Source organism: Acomys russatus, chromosome 5, assembly GCF_903995435.1.
Source record: "Acomys russatus chromosome 5, mAcoRus1.1, whole genome shotgun sequence".
NCBI lineage: Eukaryota > Metazoa > Chordata > Mammalia > Rodentia > Muridae > Acomys > Acomys russatus.
The window spans coordinates 27,714,642-27,730,825 of NC_067141.1; the positions used below are offsets into that span (position 1 = coordinate 27,714,642).

The following is a 16,184-nucleotide window of genomic DNA, read 5'->3' on the forward strand; positions in this document are numbered from 1 at the left end:
CCAGGTGTTGAACTGTGCAAGCCTCTGTCAGCTGGGGCTTCGCACTTGTCGGGAGGCTCTTGCTTCTGGCTAGACACTGCTAGCATTAGCCAGAAATTGAACAATTGTTGCAGCCTTGGCTGCAGCTTTTTATTGGGTCCAGTGACAGTTTGCACTCTGATTATTACAAGTTGATAATACACTGTTTGGGACATGACTATCTGTCCAGGCTGGCTTGGAAATTTTCAGTATTATTAAAAGTTGGGTTATGGGGTTGATGAGAAAATAATGATTGTGAAAGATAATTCTTTTCAGTCATGGTTTATCAATGTTGACTAAACTTAAGATCAAGCAGAAGTTAAAATATATGTCTAGGGACAAAAATTATATGACCCGTGTTTTGGGACAAAACGCATCTACCCTTGCCTACTGAGTTTTGTATAAAGAGGCACTATGACTGCCAATTGGTCAGGGTGTAAAACTCCCAGACCTCCTGCCTGACTCCTTCCTCTTCACTCTTGCATCCACCCTTCTTCAGGCCCTCACCTCACCCGAACCTGGACCCTGGCGACCGGCACCCAAACAGGGGCCTACTATTATGGCCCATTAAGCAGTCCACTGCTTTCCAAAGTTCAGTTCCTCTGATAGGTCAGGCCTATCACAGCAGTACCCTACTCCTGGTATCAACTTCTGTCTTTTTGTTTTTCTGAGACAGGGTCTCTCTGTGTAGCCTTGGCTGTCCTGGACTTGCTATGTAGACCAGGCTGGCCTGGAACTCACAGCAATCCTCCTGTCTCTGCCTCCTGAGTGCTGGGATTAAAGGCATGTGCCACCACACCCAGCTCATGCCCTGTTTTATGAATGCTGGAAATCTAACCCAAGACTGCCTGCTAGGCAGCTAGTATAGGTTTTACTTTGACTTTTTGGTTGAGACAGGCTTTTTCTATATAGCCCTGACAGCCCTGGAATTCTCTATGTAGACCAGGGTAGGCTGAAACTCACAGTGGTCCATCTACCTCTGCCTCCTGAGTACTGGGATTGAAGGTGTACACCACTACTACATCTGGTGGGGTGTTTTTGTTGTTGTTGTTGTTTTGGTTTTTTTGTCTGGTTTGGGTTTGGTTTGAAACAGGGTTTCTCTGTATAGTCTCCCCCGGCCCCCTATGTAGTCTTAATTGGCCCTTATTTAATGTGTATATTCAGATGTGTCTGTATGGAGGTATATAAATGTGAGAGCAACGCAGTGGGCACAGAGGGATCTTCCAAGTATTTTGGTCACAGCAAGAAAAGTAACATAGACTGTTTACCAGTTCTAGTAAAGAAAAACATTTGGGAAACCTCTTCATTAAAATGCACCAGAAACCTTTGTTCCCTCTCAGGTTGGTGACAGGCTTTTTCTTTTTTTTTCCCCCCTTAAGATTTATTTATTTATTTATTTATTATATATACAGTGCTCTGCCTACATGTACACCTGCAGACCAGAAAAGGACATTAGATCACATCATAGATGGTTGTGAGCCACCATGTGGTTGCTCGGAATTGAACTCAGGATCTCTGGAAGAGCAGGCCACTCACTCTTAACCTCTGAGCCATCTCTCCAGCCCTTTTTTTTTTTTAAGATTTAAAATTTTTATGTATATAGGTATTTTGCTTCCATGTATATATATATATATATATATATATATATATATATATATATATATATATATATATACATATATACATATATACATACATACATATATGTGTGTGTGTGTGTGTGTGTGTGTGTATGTAATAGACTCCCAGAACTAGAATTAGACAGGTGTGTGCTGCCATGTGGGTGCTGGGCCTTGAACCCAGGCCCTCTGGAAGAGCAGCCAGTGTTCCTAACTGCTGAACTATCCAGCCCCCTGGTGACAGATTGTTAACACTGGGCCTTACCTATGTACTCTGCCATAATAACTCCTATGTGAGAAGTGTGCCCTGTCTCCTCAGAGACCTCCTTCTAGCATGACTTCAGAGGATCTCCTAGCAACTGCCACAGCTTTCAGACTGCCCTGCATCCACTCACTCACTACCTCTTCTCTGAAGCCTTCCATGTAAGTTTTAGCCAGTTGTGCCCTTGGCTGGCAGTCAGGTAAAGGGCTTGTCTTCTTAATCTTTCACAACTCTGGCCACACTTGCCTTGCTTTGTGGGCCTCAGCAGGCAGTCCTGACCTTTCATGTCTCAGCTCCCCCTACCCTCACCCTCTTTACTGTGACCAGAACTGACAGCCATTTTGAGTGGCATCTCCCGAGATAGAGCACACACCACTGGCACAGGACTTTTGCTTTTCCACTCTCCAGAGGAGGCAAAGGCCTATGGGTCTGAGTGTAGACAGGGAGGCAGTGTATGTGGGTGCTCACCCAGGGGGATGTGGGGAGATGAGAAGGCAGGCCAAAGCTCAAAGGCTTGAGTGAGCTAAAGGACTTCAAAAACAAGCATGAGGTGTGTCTAAGAGTTTGGGGATGGGGAAGTAGTTACAGCCCAGCCTGCTGGAGTAGACACCCTGATGAGCCAGGATGACCACCCCATCCTAAACCAGGGGAGGACACATAAGCATAGAGCACGGGGCTCATCACTGGCAGAGCATCTAGAAGGTAAACTTGAGAAGATGAAAGTAGCCCACGTGGTCAGAGAGGCTCCCTGCTGACTGCACTGATGGTAGCAGTGATGTCTACTTTGGAGGCAGCTTGAAGCACCCTGGCTCAAGCAAAGAAGAACAAAAACACGCACTCCAGGTACAATACACAGGCTGGACAGGCCGTGCTTGTGTATTTGGGAATATGCATGTATGTACACATGTGTGCATAACAGTAAGGAATGGAAAAGAGGCCATGAATTTGAAAAAGCAAAGGTTGAGTATATAGGACTTATTTGGAGAGAAGGGATGTAATTATAGTCTATAAAAACTAACATTTAAAACAACTCTTGAAGACAGCAGGGGCAACTTTGAAGCCTCTGCATAGCTTAACAGGATAAGGAAATTGAGCAACTAAGTACAGACTGCCGTGCACACGTGAAAGGCAACTTCCACAGACAAGGCTTTTCTCTTTGTGTTTTGAGACAGGGTCTTGCTATTATACCCCAGGCTGATCTAAAACGTGCAATGATCCTCCTGCCTCTGCCTCTTGAGTGTTGGGATCGTAAGCGTGCATCACCACACCCAGTCCAGGATCCAGCTTTAACTCTTGCATAATGTGGCAGTAAAGAAGCTAGAATCAAGGCTGAAGAGATGAGCGTCTTAAAAAACTACCCCAAAGGTAACTTCATGATCAGTTTTCTTTCTTTTTTTTTTTTTTTTTTTTTTTTTTTTTTTTTTTTTTGGTTTTTCGAGACAGGGTCTCTCTGTTAGCCTTGGCTGTCCTGGACTCACTCTGTAGGCCAGGCTGGCCTCGAACTCACGGTGATCCGCCTGCCTCTGCCTCCTGAGTGCTGGGATTAAAGGCGTGCGCTACCACACCTGGCTCATGACCAGTTTTTTTCTTTTGGTTTTTTGAAAGAGGGTTTCTCTGTGTATCCTTGGCTGTCCTTGACTCCCTTTATAGACTAGGCTGGTCTCGAACTAATAGTGATCACCTGCCTTGGCCTCCCTGAGTGCTGGGATTAAAGGCTAGACTCAATTTAGGGACCTGGAGAGATGGCTCAGAGGTTAAGAGCACTGGCTGCTCTTCCAGAGGACCTGAGTTCAATTCCCAGCAACCACATGGTGGCTTATGACCATCTATAACAGAATCCAATGCCCCTTCTGGTGTGCAGGCAGAACATTCATATATATAAGTGATTCTGGTTTTTTGGGGGGGGGGGCTGGGGGGAGGGAAATGCTTTTCAAGCTCTGTGTAGGAGCTCTGGCTTTCCTGGAACTCACTTTGTAGGCCAGGCTAGACTCAAACTCACAAAAGATCTGCCTGCCTCTGCCTCCTGAGTGCTGGGAGACACACATGTAATTTAAAAATTAAAAAAGCAAAAACTAATTCAGACAACTGAGTTGTATAATCTTGCTTTCTCTGAGTGTTTCCTAACCATTGTGCTTAAGATTTATGTTTAAAATATCTGTTAGCCAGATGGTAGTGGTGCCGTCCTTTAATCCCAACACTCAGGAGGCAGAGGCCGGTGGATCTTTGTGAGTTCAAGGCCAGCTCCAAGTCAGCCAGGGCTACACAGTGAAACCCTGTCTGGAAACACCAACCAACCAACCAAATAAATAAACCATCTCTTAATAAACTCAAACTTTATCTTTTTGAGGGGAGCCCTGAAGAGATGCAGCAGTTATGAGCCAGGGTTTCTATCCTCGGCACCCATGTGGCAGCCCGCAGCCATCCAGTTCCAGGACATCTGACATGCTCTTCTGCCCTCTGCAGCCATCGGGCATGCATGTGGTGCACGGATAACACATGCTGAAAAGACACCCGCCCACACTGTAACATTTAAAAATCTCAATTCAAAAAGGAAGACAAATCATTAACAGAAAATAGGACAAATAGAAATGATAGAAGCGTTCAAGCAGAAAATGATTCTGTGGGTCAGTCCCAGAGGCAACTCCAGGGTCAGAGAACTTCATCTGCTACCTTTAGAATCCATCTCCAACTACTACTTGACATTTGATAAAAACTAAATTGGCCTGTTCTGTTGTAGATTGGAAGCAGGCACAATTTCTTATCTGGCCACCATCCATGTCTATGAGATGCACCCACATTCTTAATTCTGTCTCCGGAAAACCAACTAACTATTCAGTCTGTCAATGGTGTAGGATTAGTGCTGTTAGGAACATCCTTGTTCATGTACTGAGCTGAACAAGGGCCACTTTCTGTTGCTAAGCCAACAGAATGGAAAACTTCAACCCATCCCACAGCAGACGAACTCCCTTGCACTTGCCGTTGATCCCAGTACACTGTCTTTAGTCTTGCCTTGTGTAGCTGTTCGTCCTGGGTTTTATTTATGGCGAGGTAACTCCTAAGAGGTCCCAGGTAGTGCCACAACCATCTACTTGGCATGTATTACAGTAACACTCTGCAACAGATGGGCCAAAGGCAGAGCCCCAGGCTGGAAGATGACCTCTGGTCTTAAAGGATGCCCTGGGGGACCTCAGCAGGATATAGGCAGAGCCCTAAGGGACCAGGACTCCAGAGCAAGGAGCTAAGGCACAGGTGGCACTGGACTTCAGGCCTGTGGCCTCAAGTTCCCATTACCACACCCTGAGGGCTAAGCTGTACCTAAGAGGTCTATCTGGATGGGGAACACCCCTCCCTTCTCCATACTATGTTAGGAGAGGGGTAGAGGTAATCAAAGATGGTTTCTCAACAAAGCCTGAGTAGGAGTCAGAGCCCACACCTTCCTTCCCTTGCAGTCCAGTGACTTGTACTAAGCAGTAAATGAAACTCAGAAGCAAAATCCAGGCCCTTGTGTGCCATGGCCCACAACGGTTCATACACACACTAGCCAAGGGCTCATTGGCGCTTAGACCAATATAAGCTACTAACCTTTCCCGCCTGCTGAGCAACAAAGCGGGGACCTATCTGCCCTTGGGCTCAAGTCCTCAGCTCCTTGGTAGCCCCTAAAGTGTTAACTATGAGCTGGCTGTGGTGGCGCACACCTTTAATCCCAGCGCTTGAGAGGCAGAGGCATGTGGATCTCTGAGTTTGAGGCCAGCCTGGTCTACAGTGAGCTCTAGGACAGCCAAGGCTACACAGAGAAACCCTGTCTGGGAGGAGGGTGGTGAGCTTTGACATGTAGCCATGGATACCCACTGAACCACTGTAAGCACCCCCAGACCCACAAGCACCTTCCTGAGGGAACAGCCAAGAGAACACAAATGAGAACCAGACACCAAAGCAGAGAGACTGGCCCACCCTCTTCTGTGGTCTGTGCCACAGAACTGCTACCCAGCATCCTTTACAGCAGGTGGTTTCTTGCCTCTTGTTTACATGTAGAAATTCACTTTTCTAGTTATCTGTTACACTCGCCAGTGGCCCATGTGGGATTCTCTTCAGTACTTGACAACAGAACACCCATCTTCTGATTTAAAGTAGCCACTGTTGACTGTCCATAGGAAGCAGGAGGGGTTCTTGCACAGGCTAGGGCAGGCCAGGGTCCCTCTATAGCTCCTTCCCAGGATGGCCATCTTTCCAGGTACAGCTGGAGGTACCTCCCAGAGCACTGGACTCAGCCCTTGTGCAAAAGTGCACAAGGTAACCCCCATCCCAATCCTGGGATGACCCAGGAGGAGGTATCTCCACCCTGTCAGGACAGCATACAGTCCTGGGTACCCTGAAAACTGTGTAACCAGGGAAATCACAGGGTAGTTAGTGGCTTGTCCAGCCCTAGGAACACCTGTGTGACCAAGTCTCTAAAAATATTAACCATTTGGGATCAAGAAGCCAATCTGAGGGCTGGAGCGATGGCTCAGTGGTTAAGAGCACTGTCTGTTCTTCCAAAGGACCCGGGTTCAGTTCCTAGCACCCACATGGCAGCTCACAACTGTCTGTAATTCCAGTTCCAAAGGGATCTGACACCCTCCCACCAATGCACATGAAATAAAATTAACTTATGTAAAAAAAAAAAAAAAAAAAGAACCAGCAGCCAACTTGATCTGTGTGATGGTGCTGAACACCTTTAATCCCAGCACTCAGGAGGCAGAGGTAGGTGGATCACTGTGAGTTCGAGGTCAGAATGGTCTACAACGGGAGTTGAGGACAGCCAGGGCTACACAGAGAAACCCTGTCTCCAAAAGAAAAAAAAAAAAAAGCCAATTTGACCACTTCAGGACAGGGCCCATACCAGAGGGTGGAGGGGGGCTTGTTACAATGGAGTAAGCCCCAGTAGAGGAGTGTCCCTTTGAGGGCCTGGGCTGGTGCCCTCTCATCCCTGTTCATTTAACGGCCAGTCTTAGAGACCAAACTTTAAATTACACAGGCTCAAGGATCAGCCCCATCTTGCTCCTGTATAACCAGTGAGTGTGAATGAAAGAACACACTGATACCTCAGATACCAAACAGGCATTCTGACCGCTCAGACGGCTGGGCTAGGGGCCTCAGTGACTCGCCAGATCATAGAGCTGACCTGAGGCCCAGGCTGCCTTGCTTTCTAGGTCTAACCTCAGACTGTAGCACAACCAAGGAGGAAAAAATAAGGAGGGAACTTTATTTAACATTACATCTGCGAGGGACAGGGAGGAAGGCAGCTTCATTTGGTGATGGTGTTCCTGCAGCGAGAAGAGGGCAAAGAGGGGTGTGAGATGCCGAGGAGAAGTGCGTGCTCCTCCCCAGCCCCAGCCAGGCCTCCTACTCACGCATTCATGCTCTTGCCACTGCCACTGAGCACGATGTACGGTGTCTTCTGGGCCTTCTGCTTTTCCTGGAGCAGTGCCACAGTGCCCAGGGGAGTGTCACTGGAGCTCATCTTTTTCAGGAGCTATGGGGCCAGGGTAGGTCAGCACAGGGGAGCAGGCCCAGCATATCCCACAGCACTGAAAATGCAGAGCCCCCCATGGCCCCTCCCTCCAGACCTACCGCCTCCTCATCCAGCTTCTTCATCCGCCGCTCAGTCTTCATCTTGCCCGAACCCTTCCCGTGGAAGCGGTGGGACAGCTGCCGGAATGCCTAGGGATACACAACATGAGCCAGGAGCATCAGTAAGGCCAGGCCAGGCCAAACCGGAGCCATGTGTTCACTAGGAGTGAACGTCACCAGTGACTGGGAGTGCTGACGCACCCAACCCAGGATTAGGCTCTGCAAATGGTGGAAACAGAAGAGGATTCAGCCCTGGGCAGTGGCATGGATACATGGGTTCTGTGCAACCTGTGTGCTAGGACTCTGGGATGAATCCTGCCTCTGGGAGCTGGGGCTGAACCCAGCAAATGTGGAGCCAGCATGTATCGCAGGGTGGGAGACATCAAGGAGCCTGGATACTGCCCCCAAGGATGGATGCCCTCAGGACATGGGGCTCTGCCTATAGTGGGCAGCACAGGCCTCCAACCTTCCTAACAGCCCATAGAAACCACTGCTGTGCCCACCAAAGTCAGCAGTAGAGGCAGGGTTCACAAAGCCCCAACTGGTGTGCAGTCAGGCCCCTGTGAGGAGGGAGGGTGTCTTTGGCTGCACCCTGACCTAGTTGTTTGTGGTCTAGCCCTGTCTCCACAGAACCCGCTCACCTCCTTGGGAGTCAGTTTCCTGCCTGTCTCATCCACGTATTCAATCTTAACATCAGGCTTGTAACCGTCCTTCTCCTTGAAGTCCTGGGTGAAGCCCCTGTACTCCTCCCGTCGGCTGTACTTGTCATCAATGGCCCTAGACCAAGGCAGAAGGGCCCGGGTGAGCTGTTTGCTGCCTGTTACACCTTCACAGCATGCTCACAGCTGCCCCTGCTTCATGCCCCCACTGCCACACTCACATCTTATCCTCAATGCAGTACACAGCTGAGGGCAGTGACTTATTGGGGGCCTTCACCCGGGCCACCTTTTGCACTGTCGTCTCCAGCAGCCCTGGGGACAGAGAAGTTGTGATATCCAGGAGGCCTGTGACTCAGGCAGACATAGCCCTGAAACAGCCTAAAGAGAGGGGCAGGCCTGGGCCTCAGAAGGTAAACACACCAGGTCTGGTTAACAGACAAAAAACAGACATGAGAGGTCAGCACCTCCCCAGGGAGGCAGCAGAGCTGGGATAGAAACCAGGGGATCTGTTCAGCTCATCCCACTTGAAGGCACAAATGAGGGGCAGTCGGACCCTGGAGCACTCAAAGCACTGAGCCTGAGAGGAAGAGGTAGCAGTGGAGAGCACCCACAGGCACCCACCCAGCCCTTCCCTGCTGCATCACCCGGGCCCCACACCTTTGTTCTGACACAGCAGAAGGGCGGCAGCCAGCCCTCTGTTCACGATGGGCTCCTCATCCAGGATGGTGGTGGAGGACGCAGAGAACTAGAGATGGGAGAAGAGGGAAGTGTGAGTAGGCTGTCCCACCTCATCTACCTAGTGGCCAGCCTCACAAGGTACCAGGCTGAGGGACCAGCTTTAACTGAGTTTCAGTGTCCCCTCTTTGGATAGATGGAGGTTCTGGGGCACTGGACAACTAGCGTGGGTCCCCACACCCACACCCCATCAGTGCTCACATCCTGTTGCTGCTTCTCCTCATCCAAGTTGACGGTACTCCAGCCAATGTTTTCATCCCCATCTGATTCTGAGCCACCATTGGCCGAGCGCTCTTCATCCCTTTCAAAGTCCTAGGACCAGAAGTCAGGGTCAGGATGGGCAGCCCCAACCCTACCCTGCTACCTTTGAACATCAGAACCAGAAGCCACCAGCCTAAAGATAGCAGGCCAGGGAAACAGTGGACCCACCATGAGCTCTTCCTGCTCCTCTCGGTTGCCAGCCAACCCATAGGTGGGGATCTCCCCCAGAGTGCGGCAGAATTCCGAAGTGGCATTGAACACGATGGCTCCCTTCCGCTCAGGGTCCTCTTCCTCCTCCCAGCCACGCTGGCGAGACCCCAGCTTCTTCACAATCTCCACCACCTGGGGGAGGCAGTGGCTGTGGGCAGACCCGAAGTTTCTGGGGTGATACCACAGAGACTCAAGAACCCACAGATCCTCCCTCATGACAACAAACACGCTATTTCCACAACCCACAACGGATCTTCCAACCGGGCTCCATTTCCTCTCTGGCCTCCGTAGGTTCACTCTGTCCAAACCACCAATGGCTGCCTACTGCCTGTGGAATCAGTACCACATGGAGATACCAGTGAAATCTAGAGGCCTGGTCCTAACCTGATGCTAAACACAGGAGCCTTCTGAGGGAATGTGGGTACCTGCTGTGAGGACACAGCTCCCGTGCTCAGTGACAGGCCCCAAACCACGGACCACCTTCCATGCTCAGCCTCACCTTCTCCCCGCTGTCCCGAAGCTGTTGGAGTTGCTGCAGCTGCCGCAGTCGGCGCCCCTTCTCCAGCTGCTTCTGCAGCTCCAGCTCAGCTTCATCTTCCTCCAGCACCTCTGGGGACCCTGATGGAGTGGCTCCTCCATCCTCTGGTGGAGACATGGAGGACACCTGCTCACACTGCTCCTTGGCCCACAGATCCATCCCCCTCCCTGCTGGCCAACCCCGAACCTTCATCACTGATATCCATATTCTCTACTCGAGTGTCATCCGATGGTGGGGGCTGGACCGCAGGGTCCTTCTCCTCCTCCTCCGGGGCCTCCTCCTCCAGGTCAGGGACTCGGCGCCGACCACGGCCCCGAAGCCTGGAAGGATGACACACCTTCAGTGAATGGTGTTCCCTAAGCTGGCCCAGCCCTCATACCCACTGCTGTGTCCAAGCCAACCTGGATCCAAAGTCCCCATCCTGAGTCTGGTCCCCAAGAGGCAGCAAGTCATCAGCCCGCATTACCACCTCCTTTTCCTTCTTTCGGATTTTCTTCACTCTCCGTTTGGTCTTTTTGAAGGTCACCTTCAGAGAAGCGGGAAGAAGTGGGATGGAGCGAGCATATAGGGCCCCAAAGTTCTGGACAGTAACCACCTCTATCCCGCGCAGCAGGCCTCCGAAGGTGGCCACACACATCATCATTGCACATGGTACCCCTGCTCAGTTAAGTGACTCACCCAAGGCACAGCTGCTTTGGGAACAGAGCTGGTACATAAACATAGGTCCATCTGGCTCAACAGTCCCCAATTCATCAACACTGGTGCTCCTTGGACTACCATGCACTGCTCACCCAGGAACAAGTGCTGTGCCAACACTCAGCTCCCTCCCAAGCTCGTGATAGCAGCTTGTGAGCTGAGAGGCAGACCTGTCCCATCACAAAGCAAAGAGACTCACCATCTCCTCAGGACTGAGGTACTCAGAGGCAAGCCGTGGGCCCACAGAGCTCAGAGACTGAGCCTGCAGCCGCAATTTGGCCCGGATCTCTTCTAGCTCTCTCTCTCTCAGGCCGTCGGCCATGCCACCCTGCTCCAAACGGAAGGAATGTGGTCGCTCGCCCTCCAGTTCTTCGTCATATTTGGCCAGGATAGAGCGGGGTTTTTGCTGTAAGACAAGAAGGTGGCTAGGACCTAGGCCAACCCTCGAGAAGCCACAGAACTCTAGATTTCTTTTTTGGGGGGCAGGAGGGTGTTGTGGGTTTTTTTTTGTTTTTGTTTTTGTTTTTTTTGAGACAGGGTCTCTCTGTGTAGCCTTGGCTGTCCTGGACTCACTTTGTAACCAGGCTGGCCTCGAACTCACAGCAATCCACCTGCCTCTGCCTCCTGAGTGCTGGGATTAAAGGCGTGCGCCACCACTACTCGGCCCAGAACTCTAGATTTCTTAGCACACGCCGTCTGCCCCAACTGTTGCCCCACAGCAAACCTGTGCCAAATCATCCACACTCTCATCTTCGGCATAGGGCAGGTAGTGAGGCTTCTTCTTCCGCAGCTCCACGTTCTTGTCCGCCCGCTCTTTGTCCACCATGTGCACATTCACCAGCACGTCTTCTCCCTCCTGCAGTACTCCTGGGGCAGCGCAGAGACACCAGTGACCGCCTGCCCCAGCTCAACAGTGTCCCCGTCCCACATGGAGTAAGCGGCTCCGCTCACCTTTGTCCTTTAGGGTGAGGACCACAGTCTCCCCTTCTCGAAAGGAATCGATGGCATGTTCCACAGTGAGGCCCTGCAAGTCCCGGGCACTGTACAGGTCCTACAGGGACAGAGCCTAGTCAGAGGCCAGAATCCACCCAACCCAGCGGTGCCCACTGCCAATGCAGTCTCTGGAAGCTACAGCCTCACCTGTCGCCTCTGCTCAAACTCCTCCTCCACCAGCGTGCTCACACCAAACTCTTGGTCCATCTCCTCTAACAGCTTGGCCTGTGGGAAAAGGAAGGGTGACCAGTCATCTCATCACAAGTGACCAAACACACCCCAGACTATCAAAGCTGAAAAAAAAGACAGGATTTGCAATGAAACTGTGGAGAACCCAGATACCCGGAACACAGGCCACCCCCAGCAAGCACCTCACACTAGCAGGGCTCTCACCCGCTTCTCAGCCAGGTCCTTCTCTTTCTGAAGCTGCCGGCTCCTCTCGATCCAGGCTGCAGTGTCATCCAGCCAAGGGTCATCCTCCCCCAGTGTCTTTATTTTCCTGAGGATGAAAACACTTAGGAGGAAGCCCAGCTGTGCTCTCCCGTCCTATCCAGTGTCAGGGAAGCAAGGGAGAGTATCTCCCCGCTCGGCCAGGAAGCCCTCACCCCAGCTTTTGGTTCAACAAGCGCTTTTCCTTGGCAGCTGCCAGCTTCTCCCGTAGTTCTTCACGCTGTCGCAAGGCCATGGGGTTGATGACATCGGCTGCCACGGGCTCCTCCTTGGTGCCCGCCTCTGGAAGGGGGGCCCAGACGTGAGGCTATGCTTGCCCATGGCTGGTGGGGAGAGGAGGGAGCCACTCACCCTGCTCCTTCCAGCTCAGGGGCCAGAAGGGGCCAGGAGAGGGGAAAGAACCCTTCGCATCCCTATTCCTACCTTACACCCCACTTCTATCACTCCACGTGCTGTGACAGGAACCTGTCCCTCTACGCCTTCCAAAGCGTCTCAAATCATGTGGTTTTTTTGAGGCAGGGTTTCTCTGTGTAGCCTTGGCTGTCCCAGACTCACTTTGTAGACCAGGCTGGCCTCGAACTCACAGCAATCTGCCTGCCTCTGCCTCCCGAGTGCTGGGACTAAAGGTGTGCGCCACCATGCCCAGCTAATCATGTGGATTTTATTCTGGTTTTTGGTGTGTATCTTTTTTTTTTTTTTTAAACAAAACCACGAACTAACACCACCCAGAGAGCCTCCAGCAACTGTGCACATCATCCTTAGCCTGTCTGAAGCCAGGGTTCATGTTTCAAGGTCACCCAGAGAAAGCACATCTCAGATCCTCACTAAGATACGAAGGACAGGGGCTGGAGAGATGGCTCAGAGGTTAAGAGCACTGACTGCTCTTCCAAAGGTCATGAGTTCAATTCCTAGCAACCACATGGTGGCTCACAACCATCTATGTGATCTGACACCCTCTTCTGGCAGAGCACTGTATACATAATAATAAATAAATAAATCTTTTTTAAAAAAAGATACAAAGGACAGGTCTTGGCCTCTGACAAAACATACATAAGGGTAACAAATGGTGTTGTCTCTGCGTGCTAAGCCCCACTGTCTTCCCACTCAGATACCCCCAGCTTAGCTCTATCCTCAGCCTCACACTCACCTTTCTTGACAGCATTGACCTCCAAAGGTTTCAGCCCCAACTTTGCCCGGAGTTTACTGAGGACAAGAGATAGAAGTATTAGGGTCTACCTGAGAAATAGGGTATCGAGTGCATATACAGAGAGGCAGGAAAACAGTCCTAAGGGAATAAGCAAAGGCCTTGATCAGGGCAGCCTAGGACACGAAGAAGACACAGGCTTGCAGATGAGGGAATGCCTAACTGGGGAAGACCACCTTTCCTCTGGGGCTTAGCTCCCTCCCTGTCCCTCCTGTAGTTGGCTAACTGACTCATCCGGCCCTTCCAGCTCTAACTGGCCCCACTGAGGGTTAAAGAGTTTCTGTAGGTGGCTGCCCTAGGTACAACCTGCCTCAGAGGTAAAAAAAGAGCAGCGCAGGGAGCCGTACTTACTTGGTCTCCTCGATGCTGAGTGACGAGGCATCTCCAGAGCTGGCTTTGGAGCTGGCAGCTAGAACAGTAAGGACAATGGCTCAAGGGACCCATGAAGCAACCTTGCTGGCTCCAGCTGCCAGGTCAAAGACAAGAGCCCCTCAACAGTGCCTGGGTAAATGACACCAGAAAACAGCAGCCTTTCCCCCTTGAACTCCTCAGCAGCTCCTACCCCGAGACACTGCCTCTTTCAATACCTTTCTTCCTGACTCAAGCAGGCCAACTTTCCTCATCCCTCGCTGTGCCACTCCGATTCACAACACTCCACCTTCCGCCTCCACTGTCCTTTCTGCTCTTGATGACAGTTCTATCAAAAATCAAGCACCACCTGCTCCATGAAGCCCTGCTCAATTAGTGAGCAGAATTAACACTCTGCCTTGAACTGCACAGCACTGTTCTTGCTCCTGGCACTTTCTGCCCACAGCACTCCACAAAGTCAAGGAACACCTACCAGTGTGTGTTTCACGCCAGGAGTGTGCATAAGTAAATAACCGCCCTGGACCCACTCTACGGACCCCACAAACAGGAGAGAACTTCAACCAACCCCACACAGAGGAAGGCGCCATCAATGAGGCTCTCTCAACCATGCACCACCAGGAGCATCTTCTCCCAAAGCTCCCTGCCACACGTTGCCATGGCAGGCTGTCTCCTCTTCTTTAAGGCCAATGGGTCCCTCCCTCCCTCCCTCCTCCACCTAGACTCTGGACCCCACGTTCTACCTGAACCCTGAAATCCCAAGTCTCCCTTTTCCAACTAGCAGATTATTTTCAAGACAAGTTCTGATCTGGGGCCTGGAATGATGTCTCAGTGGGTAAGAGAGCTTGCTGTCCTTACAGAGATCCCAAGTTTGATTCCCAGAAGCTACCTGACAGCTCACAACCATTCACCTTGGTTCCAGGAGATCCGATGCCCTCTTCTGACCTCCACAGGTACTAAGCATGCATGAGGCGCACATACACACATGAAGGTAAACCACTCGAACGCACAAAACAAACCTTTGTTTAAAAGTTCTGGTTTGGCTTATGGCCCTTGGAGTGTGACACTGTTCCTCCCTCCCTCCTGTCAGTGATGATCTCTTTGTATAGATACCATGACCCAACTGCTGTGTTTTGTTGTTGTTTTGTTATTTGGTTTTTTTTTTTTTTTTTTTTTTTTTTTTGGTTTTTCGAGACAGGGTTTCTCTGTGTATCCTCGGCTGTCCTGGACTCACTTTGTAGACCAGGCTGGCCTCCATTTGGTTACTCTTTGTGTCCCTCTGCCCAGGACGGAGTGGCGGTATTTCTCAAGTTCTCCTCCTGACCTTAGCTCTCACTCCACACGCTCTAAAAGGCACTTTTTTGGTTTCCTGAATACACCCCAGCCCCAGGTCACTCTAGCCCACTTAAACTGTAGGTTTTCCCCAAACACATCAATTACAAAGTGTCATTCTCCCCCCTCATTTTCAACAGACGACAACACCATTCACCAGGTGACGCAGGCCAAAACTCAAGGAGTCATTTCCTAGCCCTAGCCCCTCCCATCCTCAGCCCAGGCACCTCCTAATTACCTATTCAATCTGTCCACTTCTCCCCCACTTCGCTGCAGGGAGAAACACGCATACTCACTATTAGCCCTCACTTGGTTGGTTTGACCTCCCTCCTGATCTCTACAGCTCTAGTCCTGCTTTTGACAAGCCCTCAACCCAGTGATCGCCATAAAATACCAAGCACATCAACGCATTTCCCTACCGGAATCCTTGGCTCCTACCATCCTCATCACAAAGCCCAAATTTCTCAAGAGTTTACAGCACAGGCTCCTCCTGGGTGTTCAGACCCGAGAGTATCTTACTTCATGCCTCTACCGTGAGCCCAGTGTCAGGGTTCTCCTGTCGCTGTCTTGTGCATGCTCGCGCCACTTCATTCCCCACCCAACGCATTACTGTGAAGTGCCAGACAAGAGAGGGAAACAGAAGACCCCTCCCTGCCTTCTTGAAGCTCAACGGAGGGAGTCAGTGTTTAACCCCAAACAGCGGGAGGAAGTCTTCAACATCAGAGGGGAAAGCTCTGGGGGGGGGGGGTCACCCTGCACCCTCCGTCCCGCGCACTGCAAGACCGGGCCCCGCCCCCGGCCCCGCCCTCACCGGCCTCGTAGCCTTCATCGCGTTTCTCCCGCTTCACGCGCCGCTCCGAGGGCTCCGCTTGGCTTCGTTCGCGACTATGCGCGCCGCCGCGGGCCTCGCCTTCGGCCCCGCGCCTCCCGCTCCCGCGCTCGCCTCCACGCTCGCGGCTCCGCTTCCGTCGTTCGCCGCCGCTGCTGCCGCCGCCGCTACTCCGGTGCTTGTGTTTTTTATGCTCTCGATGCCGCGGCGGCTGCTCGGTGGCGCCCCCGGTACCGGCTGCCGCCGTCGTCCCGGCCGCCTCCTTCTCTCCGCGGTGCTTCTTTGACGACCCCATGATTAGTGCGTCCGCCTGGAGCCGGGCCGCCACCCGAGCCCAGACGACGCAAAATGGGAACACTTCCGGGTCGCGCGACCGTCGCGTTCCTGTTGCCGGAAACTAAG

General features: G+C 51.6%; 1 protein-coding gene across 1 annotated transcript; it reads right to left on the reverse strand.

The window, feature by feature from the left end:
• Positions 1 to 7,022: 7,022 nt before the first annotated feature.
• Sart1 (spliceosome associated factor 1, recruiter of U4/U6.U5 tri-snRNP) lies at positions 7,023 to 16,144 on the reverse strand. The gene is made up of 20 exons (XM_051145898.1): positions 15,765 to 16,144; positions 13,607 to 13,664; positions 13,199 to 13,254; positions 12,207 to 12,333; positions 11,995 to 12,100; positions 11,749 to 11,826; positions 11,560 to 11,659; positions 11,333 to 11,475; positions 10,808 to 11,014; positions 10,314 to 10,438; positions 10,099 to 10,232; positions 9,874 to 10,016; positions 9,333 to 9,506; positions 9,105 to 9,215; positions 8,826 to 8,913; positions 8,390 to 8,480; positions 8,151 to 8,286; positions 7,510 to 7,599; positions 7,290 to 7,411; positions 7,023 to 7,202 (listed from the first exon to the last, which is right to left on the reverse strand). Exons 1-20 carry the CDS (start codon positions 16,075 to 16,077, stop codon positions 7,184 to 7,186), a joined length of 2,421 nt encoding a protein of 806 aa, XP_051001855.1. The 5' UTR covers positions 16,078 to 16,144; the 3' UTR covers positions 7,023 to 7,183.
• Between the last annotated feature and the right edge of the window lie 40 nt (positions 16,145 to 16,184).